The 25,760-nt window shown below is 45.3% G+C and overlaps 1 protein-coding gene across 3 annotated transcripts in view; it reads left to right on the forward strand.

Annotated features, from left to right (window-relative positions):
- Nucleotides 1–25,760, forward strand: part of LOC126195028 (nucleolar protein 4-like) — a 470,193-nt gene that overhangs the window by 252,411 nt on the left and 192,022 nt on the right. For all 3 annotated transcript variants that reach the window (XM_049933468.1, XM_049933470.1, XM_049933469.1), the window contains exon 2: nucleotides 22,664–22,715. In XM_049933468.1, the coding sequence (XP_049789425.1) occupies nucleotides 22,664–22,715 (52 nt within the window). The remainder of the gene's footprint in view (nucleotides 1–22,663; nucleotides 22,716–25,760) is intronic.

The raw sequence follows: 25,760 nt of genomic DNA on the forward strand, positions 1-25,760 counted from the left end.
GATAGAAGCGAACAACAGACACATGGCATGATACTTTCCAGTCTTTGTTCAATTGATATTTTTATAATGAGAAATAATAGAATCAATTATTTCAGAAACTGGTAATTATGAGCGGTTTTAGTGGGTTCAGTTAGCGTGTACGAGGGTCACTCCAAAAGAAAAGCACACTACTTTTTTTTTTAAATCCATCTTTTATTCTTCATGTTTGAAAGTTTTACAGTATGTAGATACATCCTTTAGGAACAATATTTTCATTTCTTCACATAATTTCCATCCCTCTCAACTGCCTTACGCCATCTTGGAATCAGCGCCTGTATACCCGCACGGTAAAATTTTGGATCAACCTGTTGGAGCCACTGTTTGGCAGCGTGCACAAGGGAGTCATCATCTTCAAACGTTGTTCCACGAAGAGATGATAATCACATGGAGGCAGGTCAGGACTGTAAGGGGGGGTGTTTCAGTGTTGTCCATCCGAGTTTTGTGATCGCTTCCATGGTTTTTTGACTGACATGTGGCCGTGCATTGTCGTGCAACAGCAAAACATCCTGCTTTTGCCAATGTGGTCGAACACGACTGAGTCGAGCTTGAAGTTTCTTCATTGTCATCACATATGCATCGCAATTTATGGTGGTTCCACTTGGCATGATGTCCACAAGCAAGAGTCCTCCGGAATCGAAAAACACTGTAGCCATAACTTTTCCAGCAGAAGGTGTGGTTTTGAATTTATTTTTTTTTCATGGGTGAATTTGCATGATGCCACTCCATTCATTGCCTGTTCTTCTCTGGTGAAAAATGATGGAGCCATGTTTCATTACCTGTCTCAATTCTTCCAAGAAATTCATCTCCACCATTATCATACTGTTCCAAATGTTCGCTGCATACCATTTTTCATGTTTCTTTGTCAGCCACTGTCAACATCCTGGAAACCGACCTGGCACAAACCTTTTTCAACGACAACACTTTCAGTGTTCTGCAAACACTTCCTTCCCCTATCCCAAGGTAGCGTGACAATTCGTTCATTGTGATGCGTCTGTCAGCAGTCACCAATTCGTTAACTCTCTGCACATTCTCTAGAGTGTATGCAGTACGTGGCCTGTTGCTGCGAGGACAATCCTCAATCCTGCCGTGCCCGCTTTCATCACGTAACCGACTAACTGTACTGCCATCGACTGCAGCATATCCATACACCTGTTTCAACCTCTTGTGGATGTTTCCCACTGTCTCGTTTTCACAGCACAGGAATTCTAAGACAGCACGTTGCTTCTGACGAACGTCAAGTGTAGCAGCCATCTTGAAGACACACTGTGACGGCGCCACTCATGGGAACAGGTTGAACTAAGTTTGAAAAAAAGCGGGAAAGGTGTATCTACACAATGAATAGCTTTCACACATGCAGAATGAAAACTGTATTTTTACAAAAATTCTGTGCATTTCTTTTGGAGTGACCCTCATAAAAAGCCGATATAAGCGAAAATAGGTTTCTTCAACGATAACCGCCATTTCTGGTGTGTGTGTGTGTGTGTGTGTGTGTGTGTGTAAGAATCAGATACACGTAAGTATCCTGGCAGGTCCACAAAGAGGACACGCCCTTAGTGAGTGACAACGCCAGGAAAAGAAATGTTATGGCAGCGGCAGAGGCTGCCTGGTCCAGTTGCTTCCTGAGCGGCTGTAGGAGGGAAGGGTGGAGTGGGATGCGACTCCGCCCCTGGCGCGCGTGCACCCATTGTTTTCTCATCAGCGTCCGGAAATGGAAGGAGCTGGCGCCCTAGCCCCGCGAGCGCAGATTGTATTTCTTTGGCGGCGGCCGGCACGGGGGCTGTGGGGGTGGCGGCAGGAGCCTCGGCCCCAGCGGCCACCCCCGCGTCAGATTTCAGAATTATCGCGGCTGCCCCGCTAGCCTCCGCCCACACGGGCCTCATCCTGTTACACCAGCAGCCACACGCCGGCGGAGCTGCCGGCCCGTCGCTTCTCCCGAGCTTTCTTTTTGTAAAACTGCCAAAGAATTCCTCTGCACGTGCACGTTGCAACTTCGTTTGCTGAGTCGTGGTTGGCGGTTTCGGCTTTGATCCACATATGATTATGAAACTTGTAAATGTGATTGGCGCGAGGACAGGAATGAGTATTCATTGACGCAGTTCACAGTGAGCTTGTAAGAAGTTCAGTTTAAAAACAATTGTGAGATGTCCTGGTAAACAGGACACACACAGACTCACGAGGGTGGTGCCTGCCATGAGAGTGAGAAGAGTCCAGAGGAATACGATAGTGAGATCAGTGGGGGCATACAGGACTACCCCGGGAGGAGCCCTGTTAGTCATAATGGGGCTCTGCCCCCTGGACATCAAAATTCGGTAACAGGCCGCTGGGTACTGGGCGAAGAAGGGGAACATAGAGAAAACAGAAGAGATTTTAGGCAGCAGGGCTGGGAACAGGGTTGAGATCAGATTAAGAGGGGACCAGTTATGGCAAGAATCCTGGGAAGCTGAAGAAACCGGACGTGGAACTTTTGATCTTCTTCTGGATATTAGGGAACGGATGGGAGTGACATACTTAGAACCAACGTGGGGACTATTTCACTTTCTCACTGGTCGGGAAAAAGGCGACACCCGCGTGTGACTGTGGTGCCCCGGAGGGTACTCCTGACCATGTTGTCTACGAGTGCCCCCTTTTCAATGACCAACTGCCACACCACGACAGATACAGCTTACTTAGACAACACGACACCTTTCAGACCATCAACAAATTAGACTTGAACTAGCAAGAATATGAGAAATATTTAAACACCTACAGAGTCTGGTACCCTATTCTCATACCGCCTGCGCGGACAGGCCGACTTCTACAGTCTGGAAATCCGCCGCGATCGGGACTTAGGGGGAGTGGGGTGCAGCATTACCGATCATGGACAATGCACCGAACTTGACTTTAGGATAGGATTAGTTGTAGAACTATGTCGATATGACATACCTTCCGAATATTCGCCACGTCTGCGCTGCCTTAGTCAAATTGTTGGCGTCATTTCACTATGGCTGGACCCGACATGACATTTGATCCATAATTTTATGGTGAATCTTTGAGCAATTTAGTCTTCCTGCTCACGAGAATCGTACTGCTCCGCCTATTTCAACTGTGAAGACGTTTCCAGTTGCCGAGCTATTTCATTCGCCCCTGTGATGCACCTGTTATCCGTGCTACAGCAGAACTGTCTCTGTAGGAATACCAGAACATGTGCAACTCTTGTTGCGCAATGCTCTTAGCGTCGGGCACCATGTGAAACCTACCTTCTGGAGCCCCTGCGTGGGAGACCACATAGATGGATATCGCCCATACCCTCTCACTGGTCGAAATGTTGTAATCATCACTAAATCGGCCTACAGTTAAATATATCGTAGGAACTGAGCTGACACTAACTCCGAAACTTTCACCTGCTCAGTACCCAAACTCCGCAGCCAACAGCAGCACTTTGATATCCTTCTGGTCAGTCCCTGCAACACGTCGGTATGCCACATTGTAGGAGTGTAGCTATTTGATGCAAAAGAGTATCGTAACATTTTTATTACAAAATTTAAAAAAAGATACACTTCTGGCCAATAAAATTGCTACACCACGAAGATGACGTGCTACAGACGCGAAATTTAACCGACAGGAAGAAGATGATGTGATACGCAAACCATTAGCTTTTCAGAGCATTCACACAAGGGTGGCGCCGGTGGCGACACCTACAACGTGCTGACATGAGGAAAGTTTCCAACCGATTTCTCATACACAAACAGCAGTTGACAGGTGTTGCCTGGTGAAACGTTGTTGTGATGCCTCGTGTAAGGAGGAGAAATGCGTACCATCACATTTCCGACTTTGATAAAGGTCGGATTGTAGGCTATCGCGATTGCGGTTAATCGTATCGCGACATTGCTGCTCGCGTTGGTCGAGATCCAATGACTGGAATAGGTGGGTTCACGAGGGTAATACGGAACGCCGTGCTGGATCCCAACGGCCTCGTATCACTAGCAGTCGAGATGACAGGCATCTTATCCACTTGGCTGTAACGGATCGTGCAGCAACGTCTCGATCCATGAGTTAACAGATGGGGACGTTTGCAAGACAACAACCATCTGCACGAACAGTTCGACGACGTTTGCAGCAGCATGGACTACCAGCTCGGAGACCCTGGCTGCCGTTACCCTTGACGCTGCATCACAGACAGGAGCGCCTGCGATGGTGTACTCAACATACTCAACGACGTGTACTGGGTACACGAATGGCAAAACGTCATTTTTTCGGATGAATCCAGGTTCTGTTTACAGGGTCGCATCCGTGTTCGGCGACATCGCGGTGAACGCACATTGGAAGCGTGTATTCGTCATGGCCATACTGGCGAATCACCCGGCGTGATGATATGGGTTGCCATTGGTTACACGTCTCGGTCACCTCTTGTTCGCATTGACGGCACTTTGAACAGTGGACGTTGCATTTCAGATGTGTTACGACCCGTGGCTCTACCCTTCATTCGATCCCTGCGAAACCCTACATTTCAGCAGGATAATGCACTACCGCATGTTGCAGGTCCTGAACGGGCCTTCCTGGATACAGAAAATGTTCGACTGCTGCCCTGGCCAGCACATTCTCCAGATCTCTCACCAATTGAAAACGTCTGGTCAATGGTGGCCGAGCAACTGGCTCGTCACAATACGCCAGTCACTACTCTTCATGAACTGTGGTATCGTGTTGAAGCTGCGTGGGCAGCTGTACCTGTACACGCCATCCAAGTTCTGTTTGACTCAATGCCCAGGCGTATCAAGGCCGTTATTACGGCCAGAGGTGGTTGTTCTAGGTACTTGTTTCTCAGGATCTATGCACGCAAATTGCGTGAAAATGTAATCACATGCCAGTTCTAGTATAATATATTTGTCCATTGAATACCCGTTTATCATCTGCATTTCTTCTTGGTGTAGCAATGTTAATGGCCAGTAGTGTATGTTTGAAGCGTGACGAAGGGTGGCGAAAATCCGCGTAAAAGAGAGAAAGTATACAATAACGAGTTTCAATTTCAACTTCCTTTATTGAAAAGATACTTTTCAGCTTAGTACGAAACACACTTTCGTAAGTGCAATCTGTTCATCTCACCATTTTGTCATTGCTCCTTTTTTCTCTTGTCTTTCTTGGATTTTTGATTTTTGTAACAGAATCTGAGCCGACACTATTTCCTGGAATGTAAAATAGTATGTACTCTTCTTAAGTTACGCACAAATATGCAAGATTTCAGGTAACGCCGATTCAAACAGAGAGTGAAAACGAAAATGAAAACTCATGTGCAAATTTGTCGTTCTCCAAAATGTAGAAGACCAAATGTATGTACACGCTCTTCCCCCCCCCCCCTCCCCCAAAGGGCAAGTCGCGGAGTTTGGGTAGTGGTATTCGTGAATCCTTCGTCGTCCTTCTCTGAGTTGCAGAGTGTTTTATGTCTCCCCCTTGAGGGACGCCCTGTGAAGATTGTAATCTGCCTTGTCATCAAGCGTGACAGCGTTAGGAAGTTGCTGAGGGAAGTTAAATGGGAAGCAGGAAGGTGTTTTGAAATGTTTCGGCCCGGGCCCCTACGTTACCTGCGGAGGCCCCGCCGCTTTCACGCGTCATTAGCGACCCAGCCTGAGACACCCCACACCAGCTAAACACCTGCCTCTCTCGTTGCGCAACGCACAACACCAGGCTCCACGCTCCACTCTGTTCTGACCTTTGTTTCCAATAAGACTCGACACTTCCGTGCTGGGGCTAAGTTTTATTTACCACTCGCTTTGTGGCACCGATACTGTGGATAGTGTAGCCTCCACCGCCTGTGGTATTTCGTAGAATCTGACGTAATATTCTGGTTATGTTACTGCATACTGTCAAAAAGATCTTTTCCAGAGCTCGCTTATTTTCAGTGTTCAATGTCGTAACGGCCTACAAGTGTGTGGTAATTATCAGGGAACGGTCTATCACGTTTTCTCGGCATTATTGGTCCCTTAACTCACGAGATGTTGTCTCTCAGTCCGCGCGAAGATTCTCAAACTCACTCTTCGAGGTTAGTTCTGACGGAATCCTTCAATATCCCTTCTAACCTCCGTAAACTGCCAACCATCCAATGTTTTAGTGTCGGTTGCATTATCGCCGTTTTTGTTTGTTGTTAACACGTGTTGTTGACATTTGTTGGGTCTCCTAGGCCGCGCCTTGTGAACTACGAACTTGTGTTCTTCAGTATAGTAGAAATTGTGTTCCCAGATAAGTGTCAGTGTTAACCATCCTAAGCTTGACGAAATTCTTAGTCGACTAATGGAGTAAGATGATCAAGAAATATACGAAAAAGACGATGATTTTACAATAGCCACTGATCGCAGTTATGCTAGCGGAGGATCATTCAGAGAAAGAACTAAATCAGATGTGTTCTGACTGACGATAAAGAAAAATGTAGGACCTAGCACTGAATGTCAGTTTTGCAGACTTTCTTTTTGTACCTGTGGAGCGAAATTTTTATGTGAAGTTTAAACCCTGGAATTTAGTTTTATACGAAAGCTTACTTGCTACAGGGATACTACAATTTTTCCGAACGTAAAATCCAGGTCTCTAACAGTTTGTTTATGTGCAGTATTTAAATAACCGCAAAAAAACTATGTGGTTTTGTATGACAAAAAGTAAAATTCTGCTGTCTCTATTTAGTATATAAAATCAACAACGAGTGTTTACACACCATTTACATAATGGCAAAAATAAATTCTGTATAATTTAAATTAAAAATTTCAAATGATTTGACCCTAAAATCTTGGTTTAAACTTAAGGATCCCAGAGACCCCAGCTCGTAGTATAATTACAGAAAAGTCACCTCATGAGTTTAGGGTTAATGGTGTCCTTTCTTTAGGGTGTTCAGATGAGTTGTTAATTCGGTTTTTTACAGAGTCTGGTTGGGAATCCAAGTGGAGAGTAAAATTAAAAGCACAGCTCATAGCAGTGAAGAAACAGGGAAAACGTTACGTTCCACAGGGAAAAGGCATGAAAATCAAAGTTCCACGTTCTTGCCCTAGACGGGCCAAGCAGGACTGATCGACTGCCGTGTCATCCTCTGCCAATGACGCCATCAGGATGCGGTATGGAGGGTCATGTGGTCAGCGCACCGCTCTCCCGCCCATTTTCAGCCTTATAGACCTTGGAGCCTTTACTTCTCATTCAAGCAGCTCCTTTTCCAATCCTCGCTTCAAGGAAAAATCCCTAGTGGTACCAGGAACCTCAACCAGGGCCGGCCGAAGTGGCCGTGCGGTTAAAGGCGCTGCAGTCTGGAACCGCAAGACCGCTACGGTCGCAGGTTCGAATCCTGCCTCGGGCATGGATGTTTGTGATGTCCTTAGGTTAGTTAGGTTTAACTAGTTCTAAGTTCTAGGGGACTAATGACCTCAGCAGTTAAGTCCCATAGTGCTCAGAGCCATTTGAACCATTTGAACCTCAACCAGGTGCTTTTCATAGCAGCCGAACACACTGACCACTGAACTATGGATGCAGACGAAGGGTACGGCTTTCTTCATTAAATTATTCTACTCATCTGACTCGCAGCTATAACAGCAGAACTTCCAACCAGCAAATAAGAGTACCAGCTCTCATCATAGCAAAGACGTTTCCAGTATTTGTGTTTGGATAGCACAGAATTTGTACCAATTATTATTAGAATAATTATAGTTTGAAATCGACAACATCACTATTAGATGATGAATACCAACTCAGCCACGAGTACAGAGACGGCTGGCGAGGTTGAAAATCGCACCCTTCTCTTGAATAAGTATAAAGAATCAGTACAAGAAGGAAATGAATCTGTGTCATTGTTCACAGTGTTCTCTATTTCGACTAAGCTTTCCACGTGTTTCGGCACTGGCACATAATGAACAGCTACATCTACACCCTACAAACCACTTTACTGTGTATGGTGGAGGGTACTTTTGTTACCACTATCATTTCCTACCTTTCCTGATCCATTCCCGAGGGGCTCCTGTTTCCCGATTCTTCTTGGAACGTATGCTCTCGGAATTTGAAATGTAAATACCACTTTGCAATATTGTAGCGCTAATTAAACGACCCGGTGACGAAACGTCCCGGTCTCTGTCTCTCCAATTAAGCCAGCTTATTAACGGTCTCAGACTGATGCGCAAATTCAAGAATCGGCCTTATGTTTTGCAAGCCACTTCTTTTGTAGATATTTTCATTTGCTTAAGATTATTCCAATTAATTCAGCCTGGTTTCTTCTTTTCCTTCAATTTGTTACGAGGGGCGTTTAGTAAGTAATGCAACACATTTTTCTCTGAAAGCTGGCTGGTTTTATTCACGATTCCAATACAGCATATTATTGCCCACTCGTTTTGGCTACAAACCCATATTTTTCAACATAATCTCCTTACACCATCTTGGGCCTGGGAAGGCCTCTATGCCCGCATCGTACCACTCTACTGATCGACATCGAAACCAACTTCTTGCTGCATCAATAACCTTCCCATTAGCCACGTACTGCTTCCCGCGGAGTGCATCCTTCGTGGGGGCAAACAGATGGAGGTCGGAAGGTGCGAGATCCTGCATGTAGAGTGGATGAGGCGGAACAGTCCAGCGAAGTTTTGTGAACTCGTCTCAGATACGCAGACTTGTGTGAGACCTTGCGTTGTCACGGGGAATGAGAAGGTCGTTCGTGATTTGTCGATCATGTCGAATAAGAGTGTCCGCACGTATCACAGCTGTGTGCGGCCGGCCGGGACGCGGGAGATCGGACAGGTTTGCGCGACCTCGCCCAACGACTCAACATGCTTTTGTTCACTGTCAGGTCTCCGTAGACATTCTGCAAGCGACTCTGAATATTTGCGAGGCTTTAGTTTTCTGCCAAAAGAAACTCAGTGGCGACTGTCCGCTTAGAACGCACCTCCGCTGCAGACATCATTTTGAAGACTACGTATAACACCGCCGCCTATCGGGAGATCATGAAACTAGAGGGTCTGAAGAGGGAATGTACTATGATGTCCTACCGGAAATTCCGTATTACTTACTGAACGCCACTTAAACATGTGGTGTTGTGCTGTTATAGCCTGTACGTAAGTAAACGCGTCCCCTATGAGACTACATACAAACTGCACCCAGGCCGTCGTCTCTATTTGATTTCCAACATCTAAAAATTTATAATTTTAGCGAAAAAGTCATTACAGACTCGGGAAATATCTGGATCCGGCTACCTAGAAACAGGGAAGAGAAACCGCTACGGTCGCAGGTTCGAATCCTGCCTAGGGCATGGATGTGTGTGATGTCCTTAGGTTAGTTAGGTTTAATTAGTTCTAAGTTCTAGGCGACTGATGACCTCAGAAGTTAAGTCGCATAGTGCTCAGAGCCATTTGAACCATTTTTTGGCCGAGCGGTTCTAGGCGCTATAGTCTGGAACCGCGCGACCGCTACGGTCGCAGGTTCGAATCCTGCCTCGGGCATAGATGTGTGTGATGTCCTTAGGTTAGTTACGTTTAAGTAGTTCCAAGTTCTCGGGGACCGATGACCTCGGAAGTTAAGTCCCATAGTGCTCAGAGCCATTTTTGAACCAATGTGGAGGTATGTGGACTCTCTAATAACTAACATGAAAATTAAATTGAAGGATTTTTGAAACTAATAATCTACGGCATTGAAACCGTGTCGCAATTTCTTATGAATAACTCTGGTGCAAAGTCTCGCAAACTTACAACAGTTACCGGTTGTCCGTCCTGCTCTGAATAACGCGGATACCAGCCAGCACCTGCAGACATAGATGCGGTAGCCCCGTGTGTGTCTAGCCAGGCCGACACAGCTCACGTTGCCAGAGAAGAGCCTCGGGGCCCCACTATTCTCCGATAGGATCTGCTTTATCTTGTTGACGCCTGGGCCGGAGCTTCCAAAGTAACGCCAGACATCCGCCTAGCCCGGAGGCTGAACTTCGCGGTACAAAAATACCCCCTCCCGAGACCTTGGCTGATAACATCTCTAGGCGTAGCGCTGTATTGGAAAAAATCGTGTAAGACAGCCTAAGACAATTTATTTACCTGTATCAATAAAAGCTGCTTCACTTGTCCTATTGCTTAATTTCCATTTCTGCTTGTAGGAAACTTATAAGCAAGCTGGAGTGAAGAAGAAATACGCTTATAATTGAATAATTTGCAAAATCGATGTTTTTAAACCAGATTGTTAGCTAATGCATGTTGTGAGGATTCGTGTGAATATGAAGAGCATAAAGCATGCTTTCTACCGCTGTGTAAGATCGGCGCATTTTGGGAGAATTTTCGCTTCTAAAATTTATATGTGTCGATGAATAACTACTTCTTTTGACATCTATCAGTTCTCATTGCGAGGGTAGTATTTCGCGAAGTAGAGACGTGCCGAAATATACATATATCTCATTTAGCTGCGTAGCACTTAGACCGAAAATTAGTTTTCTGTGACTATATCGAGGTCACCCCCCCTCCCCCCCCCGCCCTTTTTTTTTTTTTTACTTAGCGACAACATAATTTCGTTTTGCTACTGTCAAAGGTTGCTATTTGCAGATGGCTGTTGGAATAATTGCACTATACACTATCCCTTATAACGTGTTGACACCTAATATTTAATAAACTAAAACGCATGCATGAAAATGGAATCTGCAAATTTTCTGGTTAATGTGAGAACATACTTTCTTGCAATGACCCTGAGAAAACCTCAGAAATTGTTTAATAAATTGTTATATGTATCAAAGGAGGAGGGAAAGGATATTACCCTTTACCTTCCATTTCAAAGGAACCATTCCAGAACATGCCTTAAGCGATTTACAGAAACAACGGAAGATAACCCAGACATGAATTGAACCACCGTCCTCTCAAAAACAAGTCCAATGTCTTAAATACTGCGTCATCTTGTTCGCGCGTTGAATACTGAGTGAACACTGACTTCAGCGACAAAATTTCGGAAGTTGTTCAGGATTATTTTTATTGGTATTTCGGTATAAGGGACCTGTGGTTACAGGGTAGTAACGTAATTGTGATTTTTTTTGGTTTGTTACCGGAATTATTTTTGCTTCCGTGAAAAAACATTCACAACAGTGAAAAAGCCTGTAACATGCAATTACCAAAAGGTACTAGCACGAAAGGATCCGGTTATTCGCGGACGCCCATAAGCAGATGCAAATTTTCTGTGATGTGGTTGTCGTCGCTGCTGGAACAGCTGAGCATAGTGTCGTTATGCCGCTTTTCCATTTTTCTTTTAACACGTAAACGAAATGCATATCGGTTGATTCTCCATCAGTAAACCTACCCACACTGCTGTGTACCACTACTAGTGTGCAACTAACACAACCGGAAGAACAAACCAGAGACAGGACCGAGCAGTATTGAACGCAAGCTTGAGGGCCAGGAATAAAGTAGGCTGTGCTGTTGACAACAGCAAGTACCTTGAGTAAATGGAACAAGTTTGTTTCCATACGAGACACAGCGCATACCGTCATCTGCGTATTTGTGCATTGTTTTCAGTACAGCACAGACACAAAACTAACTGGGTAAGAAACGACACGAAACGCAATAACTCTGCAACGAGCCGCCAGAGACCGTGTGTGTCTTATAACAAAATACTCGGAAGGTATCACTGAACAAGCTCTAGAAGTTCGTCGGTGGAGTTCCGGATCACCATAAACATCGTGACAACGTTTTCGGCAAGTGGTGGGACTCCAACGGGAGAGCATTCTACGTAATATTTGTTAAGCTGTCAGGTTTTACGATAAATGTAACGTTAAACTTTATTTCGGTTGAATCCGGCCTCGCATTGCCGATTTAGCCGACTTTTTTAACGTATTCGCGAATGATTGCCATGTGGTATATTATCACAAGAAGTTTCTTGGAAAGAAGTGTCATAGTTTTGAAAGAAAGGGCACACGATTAGAAGTTAGTAGAAATATTAGTTGTATATTTTTCACTGGCCGCCAGCTCTGTGTAATTTGTATTTTTTGCTATTTTATCAAGACGTGCAGTCTTCAATCTCTATGGTAGGTCGTTCAACGCACAAGTGGCCCTATTTTATAGTACATTGTTTTTGGAATTACAATATAAAGTCATTTATAAAAAAATAAGTTACTTTAACATAATGTCTAGAATACCATGAAAATGGTTTAAACCGATCCCCAACTAAGTAGAAGAATATATAAAGTTCTGTGGGACCAAACTGCTGAGGTCATCGGTCCCTACGCTTACACACTACTTAATCTAACTTATGCAAAGGACAACACATACACCCATGCCCAAGGGAGGACTCGTACCTTCGTCGGGGAGAGCCGCGCGAGCCGTGGCAAGGCGCCCCAGACCACACGGCTACCCCGCGCGGCTAGAAGAATCTGTGTCCTATCTGTTTACTAAAATTTTACATCTATTCAACTCACTTTCAAGGTTCCACGGCTGTGTCTGGAAGAATTCGAGTGTCGCCAGTCCCTTTTTTTTTTTTTTTTTTTTTTTTTTTTTTTTTTTTTTTTTTTTTGCATCCTAGCCTAAGAAGCGACACTAAATCTAATCTCCAGAATGAATTTTTACTCTACAGCGGCGTGTGCGATAATTTGAAATTTTCTGGCAGATTAAAACTGTGTGCCGGACAGGGACTCGAACTTGGGACCTTTACTTTTCGTAGGCCGGTGCTCTATTGACAAAACTATCCAAGCTCGACTCACGACCTGTATTCGCAACTGAGGTACTGTGGAAGTAAAGCTGTGAGGGCGGATCGTGACTCGAGTTTGGATAGCTTGGTCGGTTGAGCACTTGCCCGCGAAAAGCAAAGGTCCCGTGTTCGAATCCCGGTCCGGCACACACAGTTTTATTCTGCCAGGAAGTTCGCATCTAATCTGCTTGATACCTTACGTCTATTACGTATCTCAGAAGTATTCGTGTCTTCAAAAATGGTTCAAATGGCTCTGAGCACTATGGGACTTAACTTCTGAGGTCATCAGTCCCCTAGAACTTAGAACTACTTAAACCTAACCAACCTAAGGACATCACACACATCCATGCCCGAGGCAGGATTCGAACCTGCGACCGTAGCGGTCGCGCGGTTCCAGACTGTAGCCACCCCGGCCGGCATTTATGTCTTCATAAGCCAGTGAGTTTACGAGCGTTACCCAAGTAACAATATTAACTGCCCCTCAATATACTATCGTTTGACGAAAACCTCTTCTTCATATATCGAGTCGAGAAAAAAAGGGATGTTACTTCTTGCGCAAGTCGCTCTCTAGATACAGTTGTACCTGAAGTTTGTAAGGTGGCACTGCTGATTGTCACTGTGTAACAAGTGCGAGCAGAAAGTGCTCTGCGTCCTAAGACGAAAGAGAACGAACCGGCTTGGTTTGGTTTTCGCGGCTCGGCGCGGCGCGACGGCCTTGCGGAGCCGCTGGGCGAGAGATCAGCTGGCGTTCCAGTTGGGAAGCCGTCAGGTGGGAACGCCGCCCGCCTTCTGGTTTTTGCACCGCTGTCTCCTTGGCCCACAAGCCGCGTCCGGCCGGACCACCGACCAGCTCTGGACCCGTCCACCTCTGCGGCCGAGCTTGCCGCTGCCGCAGTACACGACGCGGACCAAATAACATACGATATACAGCGTCAAATAATATTTTCTTCTCTCTGTATCGTTTCTTCCACTAAAACAAACATAATGATACTAAGTGTATTTCAAAAAGATTTATCCGATCAAAAAACAATTCGGATGTATCACGAAGACAGCCATCAAGTCTTCAAATTTGTCCTGGATTTCGCAATCTCCTCCTTAGAAATCGTTTTTCACAAAGGCGCCATCTGTTACATCGTGCCTCCCCATAAATGAGATGTACGTCAAGGAACTCTGTTAGCGTGTAATCAACCATTAAGAACCTGTAAACATCATAGAAACATTCATATAAACATAACGTATAGAAAAACATTGCAGCTGTTTATCCGTGGACGTGGACACTGCTACCAGTAATGAATACTTACCCTACCCAGCAGTAAGATGCAACAGTGTTACAAATCATATTCCAGTGACTACGTGTTGTCCACGAAGCAGTCAAGACAATGTAAACATTAAGTCGTTTACATCCCCACCAAAAAACTCCAGCCTCAAGGAAGGTAGTACGTCGGATATATTACACTCTGAAAAAAAATAGTATTGTACCATTCATTCCATTCCATCGGTCGCCGATTGATAAGCAACCGTTTTTCATGATTATCTTAAAAATAAAACAGTCACGTTTGCAATTGTGACTTTTATTTTTAAATTAGTCACGGGCGAGTAGTGTCATTAGGCGTCATCTGAGTAACAGATCCTACCCAAGCCGACAGCTCTTGATGTGACAGTGAAGTGAAAACGCCGGCCGCTATGGCCGAGCGGTTCTAGGCGCATCAGTCCGGAACCGCGCTGCTGCTACGGTCGCAGGTTCGAATCCTGCCTCGGGCAGGTTTAAGTAGTTCTAAGTTCTAGGGGACTGATGACGTCAGATGTTAAGGCCCATAGTGCTCAGAGCCATTTGAACCATTTGAATTTGAACTGGAAACGCGAAAGTACAACAGCTAAACCAAGGCCTGGCAGATACATGATACCGGCGGTAAAGATAATCATGAGTTCCAAAGTCCTACCACGAGTATTAACATAATGAGTGTGTGCATAGGGAGAAAAAAAGAATTAGGCATAATGGTCGAGCGCTCCTCATAAGTCACACATTTCGGTAGTCAGTGCCACTGGACAGAGAATTAAGGGAAACGAGTTATTTGGAGTGATGAATCAAGCTATACTCTGCGGCAATCAAGTACTAGACAGCTTTTTGCGCCATCAAGTGTAGTGCCAACTGTAAAGTACAGAGGATGTGGTGTTACCGTTTTGGGGGGTCAAGGGTGCGTCGTGGTTAGGGTGTGGTCACATTACCGTGCTTAAGGAAACGCTAAATGCGGAAGGATATGAAGACACTTTACAGCATTGTGTACTGCGTTGCGTGTTCGGATACTTTTGATCTGATTCTGCATTTTCAGTCTATAACGAAAATTACACTGAGACGACAAAAATCATGGGATAGACGAATGTCATGTGAAAAGGTTTTCGACGTAATTATGGCCGCACAACGGGAATTACCTGATTTTTAACGCGGAATGGTAGTTGCAGCTAGACGCATGGGACATTCCATTTCGGAAATTGTTAGCGCATTGAAGGATCCGAGATAAACAGCGTCAAAATTGCGCCGAGAATACCAAATTTCAGCCGTTATCTCTCCGAACGGACAACGCGAAAGAACGCAGTGGCCAACAGTCTTCACTTAACGACCGAGAGCAGCGGCGTTTGCGTAGACTTGTCAGTGCAAACCGACAAGTAACACTGCGTGAAATATCCGCAGAAGTCAGTGTGGGATGTACGACGAACGTATCCATTTCGACAGTGCCGCGCAATTTGGCGTTAATGGGCTATGGCAGCAGACGACTGACCCAAGTGCCTTTGATGACAGCACGACATCGCCTGCAACCTCTCCTGGGCTCGTCACCATATCGGGTGGACCCTAGGCGACTGGAAATCAGTGGTCTGGTCAGATGAGGCTCGATTTCAGTTGGTAAGATCTGATGGTTGGGGTCGAGTGTGGCGCAGACCCCGCGAAGCCATGGACACAGGTTGTGAACAAGCCCCCCTTATTGTTGACTGGAAATTTTTATGTTCGGCTACTTGGAGACCATTTGCAGGCATTCAGTTAGGGAATTTTTATGAATGACAATGTGCCATATCACGAGGCCACAGTTGTTCGCCGTTGGTTTGAAGAACATTCTGGACAATTCGAGCGAAGATCGTCCGACGTGAATCCCATCGAATATTTATGGGACATAATCAAGAGGTCAGTTCGTGCACAAAATCCTGCACCGGCAATACTTTCGCAACTATGTATGGCTATTGACGCATTATGGCTCAATATTTCTACAAGGACGGCGGGATGAGGTTCTCCTCACTCGCCTCCGCATCGGGCACAGTCCTTAACGCATGTTTTTTTACTCCGGCGGGAGGACCCCCCCCCCCTCCCCCAATCTACAGTGCTTGTGGCGTCCAGATTACTGTCCGCCACATTTTACTTGACTGTCTTTTATTCTCTGACCAGAGGGCGGTGGTTTCCTTGCCACCGGATTTGCCCTCTATTTTGCAAGACGACGCAACGACTGTGGTTGAGGTCTTACGGTTTTGTGTCCTGTCCAATTTGTTGCCTCGGATTTTAGGGAGAGGATTTTAATGTGCTGCTGGGTGACTGGCTCACCCATGTTTTAGGCAAGAGGTCCGCCAGTCACGATTACCTACTTGTTTCACTTAGATTTCTGTTCTCTTTTCCTCCGTTTCCTTTCCTTTTTTAGTGCGTTTCTTCTCCTCTTGTTTTGCCTCTGTATGTGAGGATTTGGAACTGCGTCAGGTCTGTGTCTTTTAGCCGCTCTCCTTGTTCGCTGTCCGTCTTCGTCCCTACACCGCATGTGTTCCTGTTTCTATGCGTTTAGGCGCTGATGACCACGCTGTTTAGCGCCCGAAAACCTCAAACCACACACCCACCCACCCACACACACACACACACACACACACACACACACACACATTTCTGCAAGGGACTTCCAGCGACTTGTTGAGTCCGTGCCACGTCGAGTTTCTGCACTACGCTGGGCAAAATGAGGTCCGACACGATCTTAGGAGGTATTACATGACTTTTGTCACGTCAGTGTATGACGAATATCGCGTTAACTGAACGTCACTCACTAGTCGCCTAGAAGAGGGAACGTGTACATACGCTGTCTTTCCGTAAAGTTCAGTACACGACATGCCGCGACAACGCGAGCGGCGACAACTTGTGGGCGCGACCTTGAGCGCGGGTCAGCGCCGGCCGCCGGCAGCACGCCCTATTTATTCGGCCTTTTCGGTCCGACTGCGGCTGCGGCTGGCGCAGATAAGCTTGGCAATTACAGCCACCTCTCGGCGCTCCCCCCGCGCAATCATAAATTGTCTCAGGCCGCGGACTCCCCTCCTAACTCTCCCACCCCCACCCACTCCCCTACACTCTCGCGGTCGCCGTTAAAGACGCGGAAAATTGATAGATGCAACAGGTGGGCCATCTCGCGGACTCGCGCGCCTGCCAGTCGACCTGAGCTTATCGATCTCCACACACACACACACACACACACATACATACACACACACACACACAAGTATTCGTATCTGCATTGCTATTATGGTATTGTATATACGAGACGCATTTCCGACTGTGTCTCATTGAAAGAAACTGTGGCACGTTTCTAGTAATTCTATCGCTGTTGCATAACAGAGTCACGGTGTTGCTACACCTCTTTCGAAGAGTAGTACGCCCTTCTCTTTCATGTTTCTTCACATGGATGTAACGCTTCTCTAACCTGGTCCCTAATGCTCGCCTGCATGGTGGCGCTCGACTCGGAGGTAAACCTGTTCGACTCCTGGTGATGAGTGAATTTTTCGCTGCGAGCATTTGGCCGGCAAGGGGATGAGAGGTGCTGGCGTGAAGTTCCTGATCACCAGTCTTTTTGCCAAAATCCGCCATTAAAATCCAAACCTCTGCGCAGTATCTCACGAAGTGATGGCCTGTGACATTTTATATCGTGATCAGTCTGCTGTGTGAGGAAGTTAAACTCGGCGGCCCCCTTTCTGTTTCTTTTTTATTATTTTTTTTAAAGCCATCCGTCTTCAGACTGGTTTGATGCAACCCACCACGAATTCCTCTCCTGTTCTAACTCTTCAACTCAGAGTAGCACTTGCAACCTACGTCCTCAGTTATTTGCTGGATGAATTCCAGACTTTGTCTTCCTTACAGTAACTACCATGTACATCTCCCTCTAGTACCATGGAAGTTATTTCGTGACGTCTTAACAGATGTCCTACCATCCTCGCCCTTCCTCTTGTCAATGTTTTCCACATATTCAAATGGCTCAAATGGCTCTGAGCACAATGGGACTTAACATCTGAGGTCATCAGTCCCCTAGGACTTAGAACGACTTAAACCTAACAAACCTAAGGACATCACACATCCATGCCCAAGGCAGGATTCGAACCTGCGACCGTAGCGATCGCGCGGTTCCAACCTGAAGCGCCTAGAACCGCCGGCCACAGCGGCCGGCCCACATATTCCTTTCCTCGCCGATTCTCCGGAGAACGTCCTCGTTGCATACCTCATGAGTCCACTTATTTTTCAACATTCTTGTGTAGCACCATACCTCAAATGCTTCGATTCTCTACTTTTCCGGTTTTCCAACAGTCCGTAGTTTGCTACCATACAGTGCTGTTGTCTAAATGTACGTTTTTCAGAAATTTCTTCCTCAAGTTAAGTCCTATATTTGATATCAGTATACATCTTTTGACCACGAATGCCCTTTTGCCAGGGCTTCTACGCTTTTAATATTCTCCTTGCTTCGTCCGTTCTGGGCTATTTTGCTGCCTAGGTAGTAACAGAATTCCTTGGTTCTGTTCAAGAGCAGTAAACTGTTCAAGAGCAGTAAGCTATGTGCCGGCACCGGCTTTCACCCTGTTCATTCTCTCATCGTCATCTTGATCACAACACCATCACTACACTATACACGCATTCGTTACACTCATCTATACACAACAGATTCACATATAACACAACTATGACATACTCGCAATGAAGGGGGCTAGTGTGCGCGGAGGAAGAACACTCTTTCTGGCAAGCAGTATATCCGACCTAGTGGCATACTCCAGCCAACAGTTTCCAACGAGTTTCATGTTTATATTTTTCTGAAACCAACGTCCAAGAATCGTGCAGCAGACGTAGATACTATCTCGAAACAACGTTATTGTTTCCACCAGCCCCTGGGCAATACAGTACCGGTAGCAATCGACCCGAGGAGGACATTGGCCGACTTCATTGGTTTCTTTCATGTAGAACTAAATTACTTGGGTGAATCTTTTTTTTCTTTGCCTTGTGCCGGAAGTCATTAGATTTCCTACAAAATCAAGTGCCTAAAACTTCAGTTTTCAAGAAACAAGGATTTTAATTTTAATTTTCATGACCGAGTTACTTAATATCTAATTTTAAAAAAGAAAAATTTTAATTGTGGTTTCAAGAGTGAAGAATTTTCATTTAAAGCTTAAAAAAAAATTGTTAACGCATGTTTGTCCATTGCTGCTCTACGATAAGGTTGCTGGTTAGACTCCTGGCAGTGGGAGAAAATTTTTACCGCCAGTATTTGATCGGGAAAGGGAGGAGAAGCGGTGAAGCTCATGACCACCAGACCTTGCGCCAGTGTCCTAGGCTAAATCTAAAACCTCGTCAAAGCGTCGCATGGAGTGAAGCATCTAGCGATTCGTTCGTCGGATCGAGGAGCTACGATCGGTGGCTCCTTTTAGTGCTTTTAGAAAGTTGTAGGTTATTTTCCGGCACCGGTTTTCTCGCTCTCGTCACCAACAACACAAACACGCCACTAAGACTCCAAAAGTATTCATCGTATTCACTTGCACACTGTGCTATTGCGCACAAACAATGAAACCATTCCAGTAAGACGGTTGTACTTTACTCTCGACATGTCCCGGTCAACCACGCCGTCCGACGTTTTCCTTCCTATGTTTCACGCGTGTAGGTAGAGCTTGTGTTGGTGTACACTTGTCTTTAATTTGTACGGCATATTCGTTGAATTTGGGAGATAGCTTCAGCCGAATTTAAAGACAATGTTTCACTGTAATACTAGCACGTGACAAGAGTAATAAATTCCGTATAGAGTTATAGATTTAACGTAACAACATAAATAACTAAAATTATATACTCACATCCAGTCCGATTTTAGACTGAGTTATTAGTCAGGAAATCTCCGAGCAGAGAGATTCCACGACTTTTACGTAAGTTGCTAGGCACGTTGAGATTTCAAACTGAGTAGCCATAATCATGGGAAGGATTGTCCCATTTTAGGATATGCCATGTATGACGTCCGAATACTGTGCCGTATGGTGCGAGTTTAGACACGGTATCTGAGCAGTTGCAGACAGTGAACAGAGCAGCAAACCTTGAGTTAGCCGACTTTGGAGCTAGAATAATAATCGATACAAAACACTGGATCACAGTATATCGGAGGTTACCCTGTAATAAGTTTCAAAGGTCAACAGCAGATCTTCAGAATCCCAGAGATAATGTCCTCACACGTGTAAACTGCCGCACAGAACGACCAGAAGCGTTTGACGAAAGGAAATAATGTCACCTCCACAGGGCTACACGGGGCGGTCGACGGCCTACCATGAGTCACATCCCAGCCGAGTTGAATTTGGAGCGTCAGCATCCTATTACTACCAGGAATGTGCGGATTCAGATACACCCGCACAGGCTACTGCTGTAGAGGGGTCACTCGCTATATCTACACCTACATTTGTATTCTGCTACGTCTACATCTGTACTCTGCAAACTACCGTGAAGTGCGTGGCAGAGGGTACGTCCCATTGTACCAGTTATCAGAGTTTCTTCCCATTCCAGTCACATACGGAGTGCGAGAAGAATAATTGCCCCTGTGCGTGCTGCAATTATTCTAATCTTACCCTCACGATACCTATGTGAGCGATGCACAGGTGGCTGTAGTATATTCCTAGAATGCTTATTTAAATGGCTCTGAGCACTATGGGACTCAACTGCTGAGGTCATTAGTCCCCTAGAACTTAGAACTAGTTAAACCTAACTAACCTAAGGACATCACAAACATCCATGCCCGAGGCAGGATTCGAACCTGCGACCGTAGCGGTCTTGCGGTTCCAGACTGAAGCGCCTTTAACCGCACGGCCACTTCGGCCGGCGCTTATTTAAAGCCGGTTCTTGAAACTTTGATTGTAGACTTTCTCGGGATAGTTTTGCGTCTATCTTGGAGGGAGTGTGCCATTTCAGCTTCTTCAGCATCTAGGTAACACTTTCCCATGGATCGAACAAACCTGTGACCATTCGTGCTGCCCTTCCCTGTATACGTTCGATACCCCCTGTTAGTCCTATTTGGTACGGGTTCCGCAAATTTGAAAAATATTCTAGAACCGGTCGCACTGATTCCACTTCCCCAGTAATTCTACCAATAAACCGAAGTCTAACATCTGCTTTATCCACGACTGTGCCTCTATGATCATTCCACTTCATATCCGTACAAAGTGAAACACCCAGTTATTTGTGTGAGTTGGCCGATACCAAAAGCTATTTCTTGACATTATAATCATATGAGCCTATGTTTCTTTTCGTTTTCTGAAGTGCACGATTTTACATTTTTCAACATCTAAAGCAAATTGCCAATCTTTTCACCACTTTCAATTTTTATCAAGATGTGACTGAATATTTATGCAGCTTCTTTCAGACAGTACTTCATTACACAATAGATGACTGCACCATTTGCAAAAAGCCTGAGCTTACTATTAATACTGTCCGCAACGTCATTAATATACAACATGGTCAGTAAGGGTCCCAACATATTTCCCTGGGCCACACCCGAAATTTCTTCTTCATCTGACGGTGACTCTCCATTCAAGATAATATGCTGCGTTCTCCCTACCAAAAAGTCCTTAGTCCAGTCACAAATTTCACTTGATACCCCATACGATCGTACTTTTGACGATAAGCGTAGCCATGGCACTGAGTCAAATGCTTTTTGGAAACCAAGAAATATGCATCTACCTGCCTGCCTTGGTCCAAAGCTTTCAGACTGTAATGTGAGAAAAGTGCAAGTTGGCTTCACGCCTACTACCCTTCTTCTAGACGGGTGTGACCTGTGCTTTTTATTTCAAGAACTGGTCACGGTTTTTTATTAGAGGCATCTACGATAGATTATAGTTAGAAGAGGGGCTAATCCATGTGCAAATTCAGCATAATGATAGGAATTTCATCAGACCTTGGTTCCATTTTAACGATTTCAGCTGTTTCTCAGCACCACCGACACCAATACTTATTTTAGCCCGCCCGGTTAGCCGATCGGTCTAACGCACGGCTTTCCGGAGTTGGAAGGAGCGCCTGGTCCCCGGCACGAATCCGCCCGGCGGACTTGTGTCGAGTTCCGGTGAGCCGGCCAGTCTGTGGGTGGTATTTAGGTGGTTTTCCATCTGCCTCGGCGAATGCGGGCTGGTTCCCCTTATTCCGCCTCAGCTACACTATGTCGGCGATTGCTGCGCAAGCGAGTTCTCCACGTACGCGTACACCACCATTACTGTATCACGCAAACAAAGGGGTTACACTCTTCTCGTGTGAGACGTTCCTTGGGGGGTCCACCGGGGGCCAAACCGCACAGTAACCCTGGATTCGGTGTGGGGCGGCGGAGGGGTGAAGTGGACTGTGATAGTCGTCGTGGAGTTGTGGACCATTGCGGCTGCGGCAAGGAAGGAGCCTCTCCGTCGTTTCCAGGTCCCCGGTTAACATGCAACATACAATACTTATTTTGCTCTTAACATAACACCAAATGCCTTCCTATGACTTTTTGTCATTCAGTGTATATTGTAATATTAAGAACTTTGGGATGGGATCCTATCAGCTTCATGTTTAGCTTATCTTCACTAAGATAGGACTCCGGTACAATATATCACAAAATATTGTTCCTCTAAGCCTAGATCAGTAAACTACTATATTTTGTTTGTGATTGCATTATCCACACTATTCTGACTGAAATTCTAAAACATTTTCTTCTATTCGCAGGACAACGTGTCGACACCGGAACCCGAGATGCCTGACGAGGAGCATTTTCAAGGTAAGTCGTTTTTCAGCACAACGAGTTTCTGGGGCTTCTGTAATTACCTTGCAGTTACACACTGCGCATTTGTCGCCAGTAACAGAAGCAAAATGCTTAAGGAGGGGAAATCAAGTAGGTGGTGATATGAAAACAGAATCACTGCCGCTACTATAATTTTCTCGTAGTTTACAGTTACTCACTACATATTCGCCGTTATTAAGAGGAACAGAAAGCTTTAAGGGGAGAAAATCAAGTAGGTTCAAATGGCTCTGAACACTATGGGACTTAACTGCTGAGGTCATCAGTCCCCCAGAACTTAGAACTACTTAAACCTAACTAATCGAAGGACATCACACACATCCATGCCCGAGGCATGATTCGAACCTGCGACCGTAGCGGTCGCGCGGTTCCAGACTGTAGCGCCGAGAACCGCTCTGCCACCCGGCAGGCATCAAGTAAGTGGTGGTATGCAAAACTACTAGTGTGAACTTCTGGTAGACAGATAGGCAATCATCAAAATAATTGTTCAAGGTAGGATCAACTTCGAGAGCAGTGATGTAACCAGTAAGCGGTAGACATAAGCGACTTCCCGAATCACGTATGCAGAAATATGGTGACTAAATGAAACCAAGAGGGTGTTGCAGCAAGTATTCTTATGGGCTGGAGCTTCGGTTGGATGGATTCCATATCTCCAATTTAAATACGGAACAGAGTACTGATGCAATGCTAACTTTTCCCACAAATAACAAATTAAGCTATTACTAACAGTAAGTGCAAACATACCGATAAAAGAACGCAACGTAACTAACAGATTATAATTTGGAAGTTGCCCTGCCTTGTACGTCACGAAAAAAATGAACTTCCCGCGTACGGTATAAAGAAACGACACATATGTTTTCAGGCTTAAAAAATGTTAAATAGCCAACCATACATAGGGCAACATAAACACTCTGATTCGTGTACCACCTGAAAAAAAAACGACTAAAATTGTCTGAACTAATTGAAATAATTATGCACAAAATAAAATTTCCAGATAAGAACGATCTCAATCAGCCACAGTTTTTCCATCAATTTTATGAAGATACTAGTTGACAAACGCGGCGTTTCTTGGGTATTCATTTTGCCAATTTTCTATTAGAAACGAAAACACAAAATGAACTATGTTTGTACTGTAATATCCCGGACAGTTTATGTTCGCTGGCTGCAGCTGTTTCGCATCCGTACAACGCGATTTTGTAAAGGTCTCTATGGCAACACGTCTTCATAGCTCTATAGATGGCGACTACGCTTCTGAGCTGAAACCCGTCAAAAGCATTGCCAGGTGTCAGAGATTTCTTTTAGTTGACTCGACAGCATGAGTCTCTCAGTAGTAAAGAATAAATGTATTAAAACTTCATGCATGACGCCGAATTTTTTTCACACATCTCAGTGTTTATGACGTCATATCTCTTGAACTATATTTCGTAGGATGATATATTTATGCCGGCCGGTGTGGCCGAGCGGTTCTAGGCGCAACAGCCTGGAACCGCGCGGTCGCAGGTTCGAATCCTGCCTCGGACATGGATGTGTGTGATGTCCTTAGGTTAGTTAGGTTTAAGTAGTTCTAAGTTCTAGGGGACTGATGACCTGAGAAGTTAAGTCCCATAGTGCTCAGAGCCATTTGAACCATTTTTTAAAAATATATTTATATGGGTACTTTGAGCTGCATATATGTATAAAGCACTCCGTCTTCAGGCCACAAGTGGCCCATCGGGACCATCCGACCGCCGTGTCATCCTCAGGTGAGGATGCGGATAGGAGGGGCGTGTGGTCAGCACACCGCTCTCCCGGTCGTTATGATGGTTTTCTTCGACCTGAGCCGCTACTGTTCGGTTGAGTAGCTCCTCAATCGGCATCACGAGGCTGAGTGCACCACGAAAAATGGCAACAGCGCATGGCGGCTGGATGGTCACCCATCCAAGCGCCGGCCACGCCCGACAGTGCTTAACTTCAGTGATCTCACGGGAACCGGTGTATCCACTGCGGCAAGGCCGTTGCCTGCATATATGTATACTGTCTGCAAAATGTGTTGCGAATATAGTTAGTAGCATTTAAACGTCATACATAAGGTGACCGATTTTCACGCATCTCAGTGTTTGTGGCGTCATATCCCCTGAGCTATGATAGGTAGGTAGTTCTTACCCCCACGGCGACTATTGCCAGACAGTAAGGGATGTGTGTACCACTTTTCTTTGAAGTCGGCCCATTGGCTTAGGAGGGGATGTGAAAGACAAACACACACACACACATGTTTATAACATTTATGAATTCCGACTTTCTCAACGAAAACCGACAAATTCCAACGATAATAATCTCATACAGTGTACAAATCCCCTGTGAATTCTACGGAATGTTATCATCTTAGCAATATCAAATTCATAGTATGCAAACGTGTAATAGCTTTGTATTTGAGATGGTGTAGACTTGCTTAGGTTGTAAATGTACTTAATGGCTGAAGATTTTGCGTAAGGCAAAGAAACTAAATTTCAGTTCACAATACATGGTTTTTCAGAAATCCTGTTACAGGCTTCTTTGTGTTTTATAGGGGACTTAAGTTTTGATGAGGGACTCATGTCCGAAAAAGTACCGTTTGATATAAAATAATTATGAAGGTCGAATCATTTTCAAATCTACCGCTTTACGGTAACCACACATGCCGCATTGTTGCTTTTTTCATGCAGCATTTGGACTAATAGGCCCCGCCATCTAATACGTTTTGTGGGAGTCGTAGTACTCCACTGATTCCACTTTTTCCGGGAACAACATGGTTTGTATTTGTGTTAATTGTCCATCACTATTCCTCCGTGTAGCTCGATTATTCATCACCGCAAATGTACCACAGTGATTATCGTGAAGATTAGGATTTACCAGTGCCTGTGTTGTTAAGATGTGCGAGTACGATGCAACACATGATTGATGAAATACGGAGGTTTGGGTCTGTTCCTGAAACATTCTCGGATAGCCTAGAGGTGAGGCAACCGCTGGCGATAGTGGGAAATCCGCGTTTGCGCCCCAGTCCGGCAC

The sequence above is a fragment of the Schistocerca nitens genome, chromosome 7 (genome assembly GCF_023898315.1).
Source record: "Schistocerca nitens isolate TAMUIC-IGC-003100 chromosome 7, iqSchNite1.1, whole genome shotgun sequence".
NCBI classification, from domain to species: domain Eukaryota; kingdom Metazoa; phylum Arthropoda; class Insecta; order Orthoptera; family Acrididae; genus Schistocerca; species Schistocerca nitens.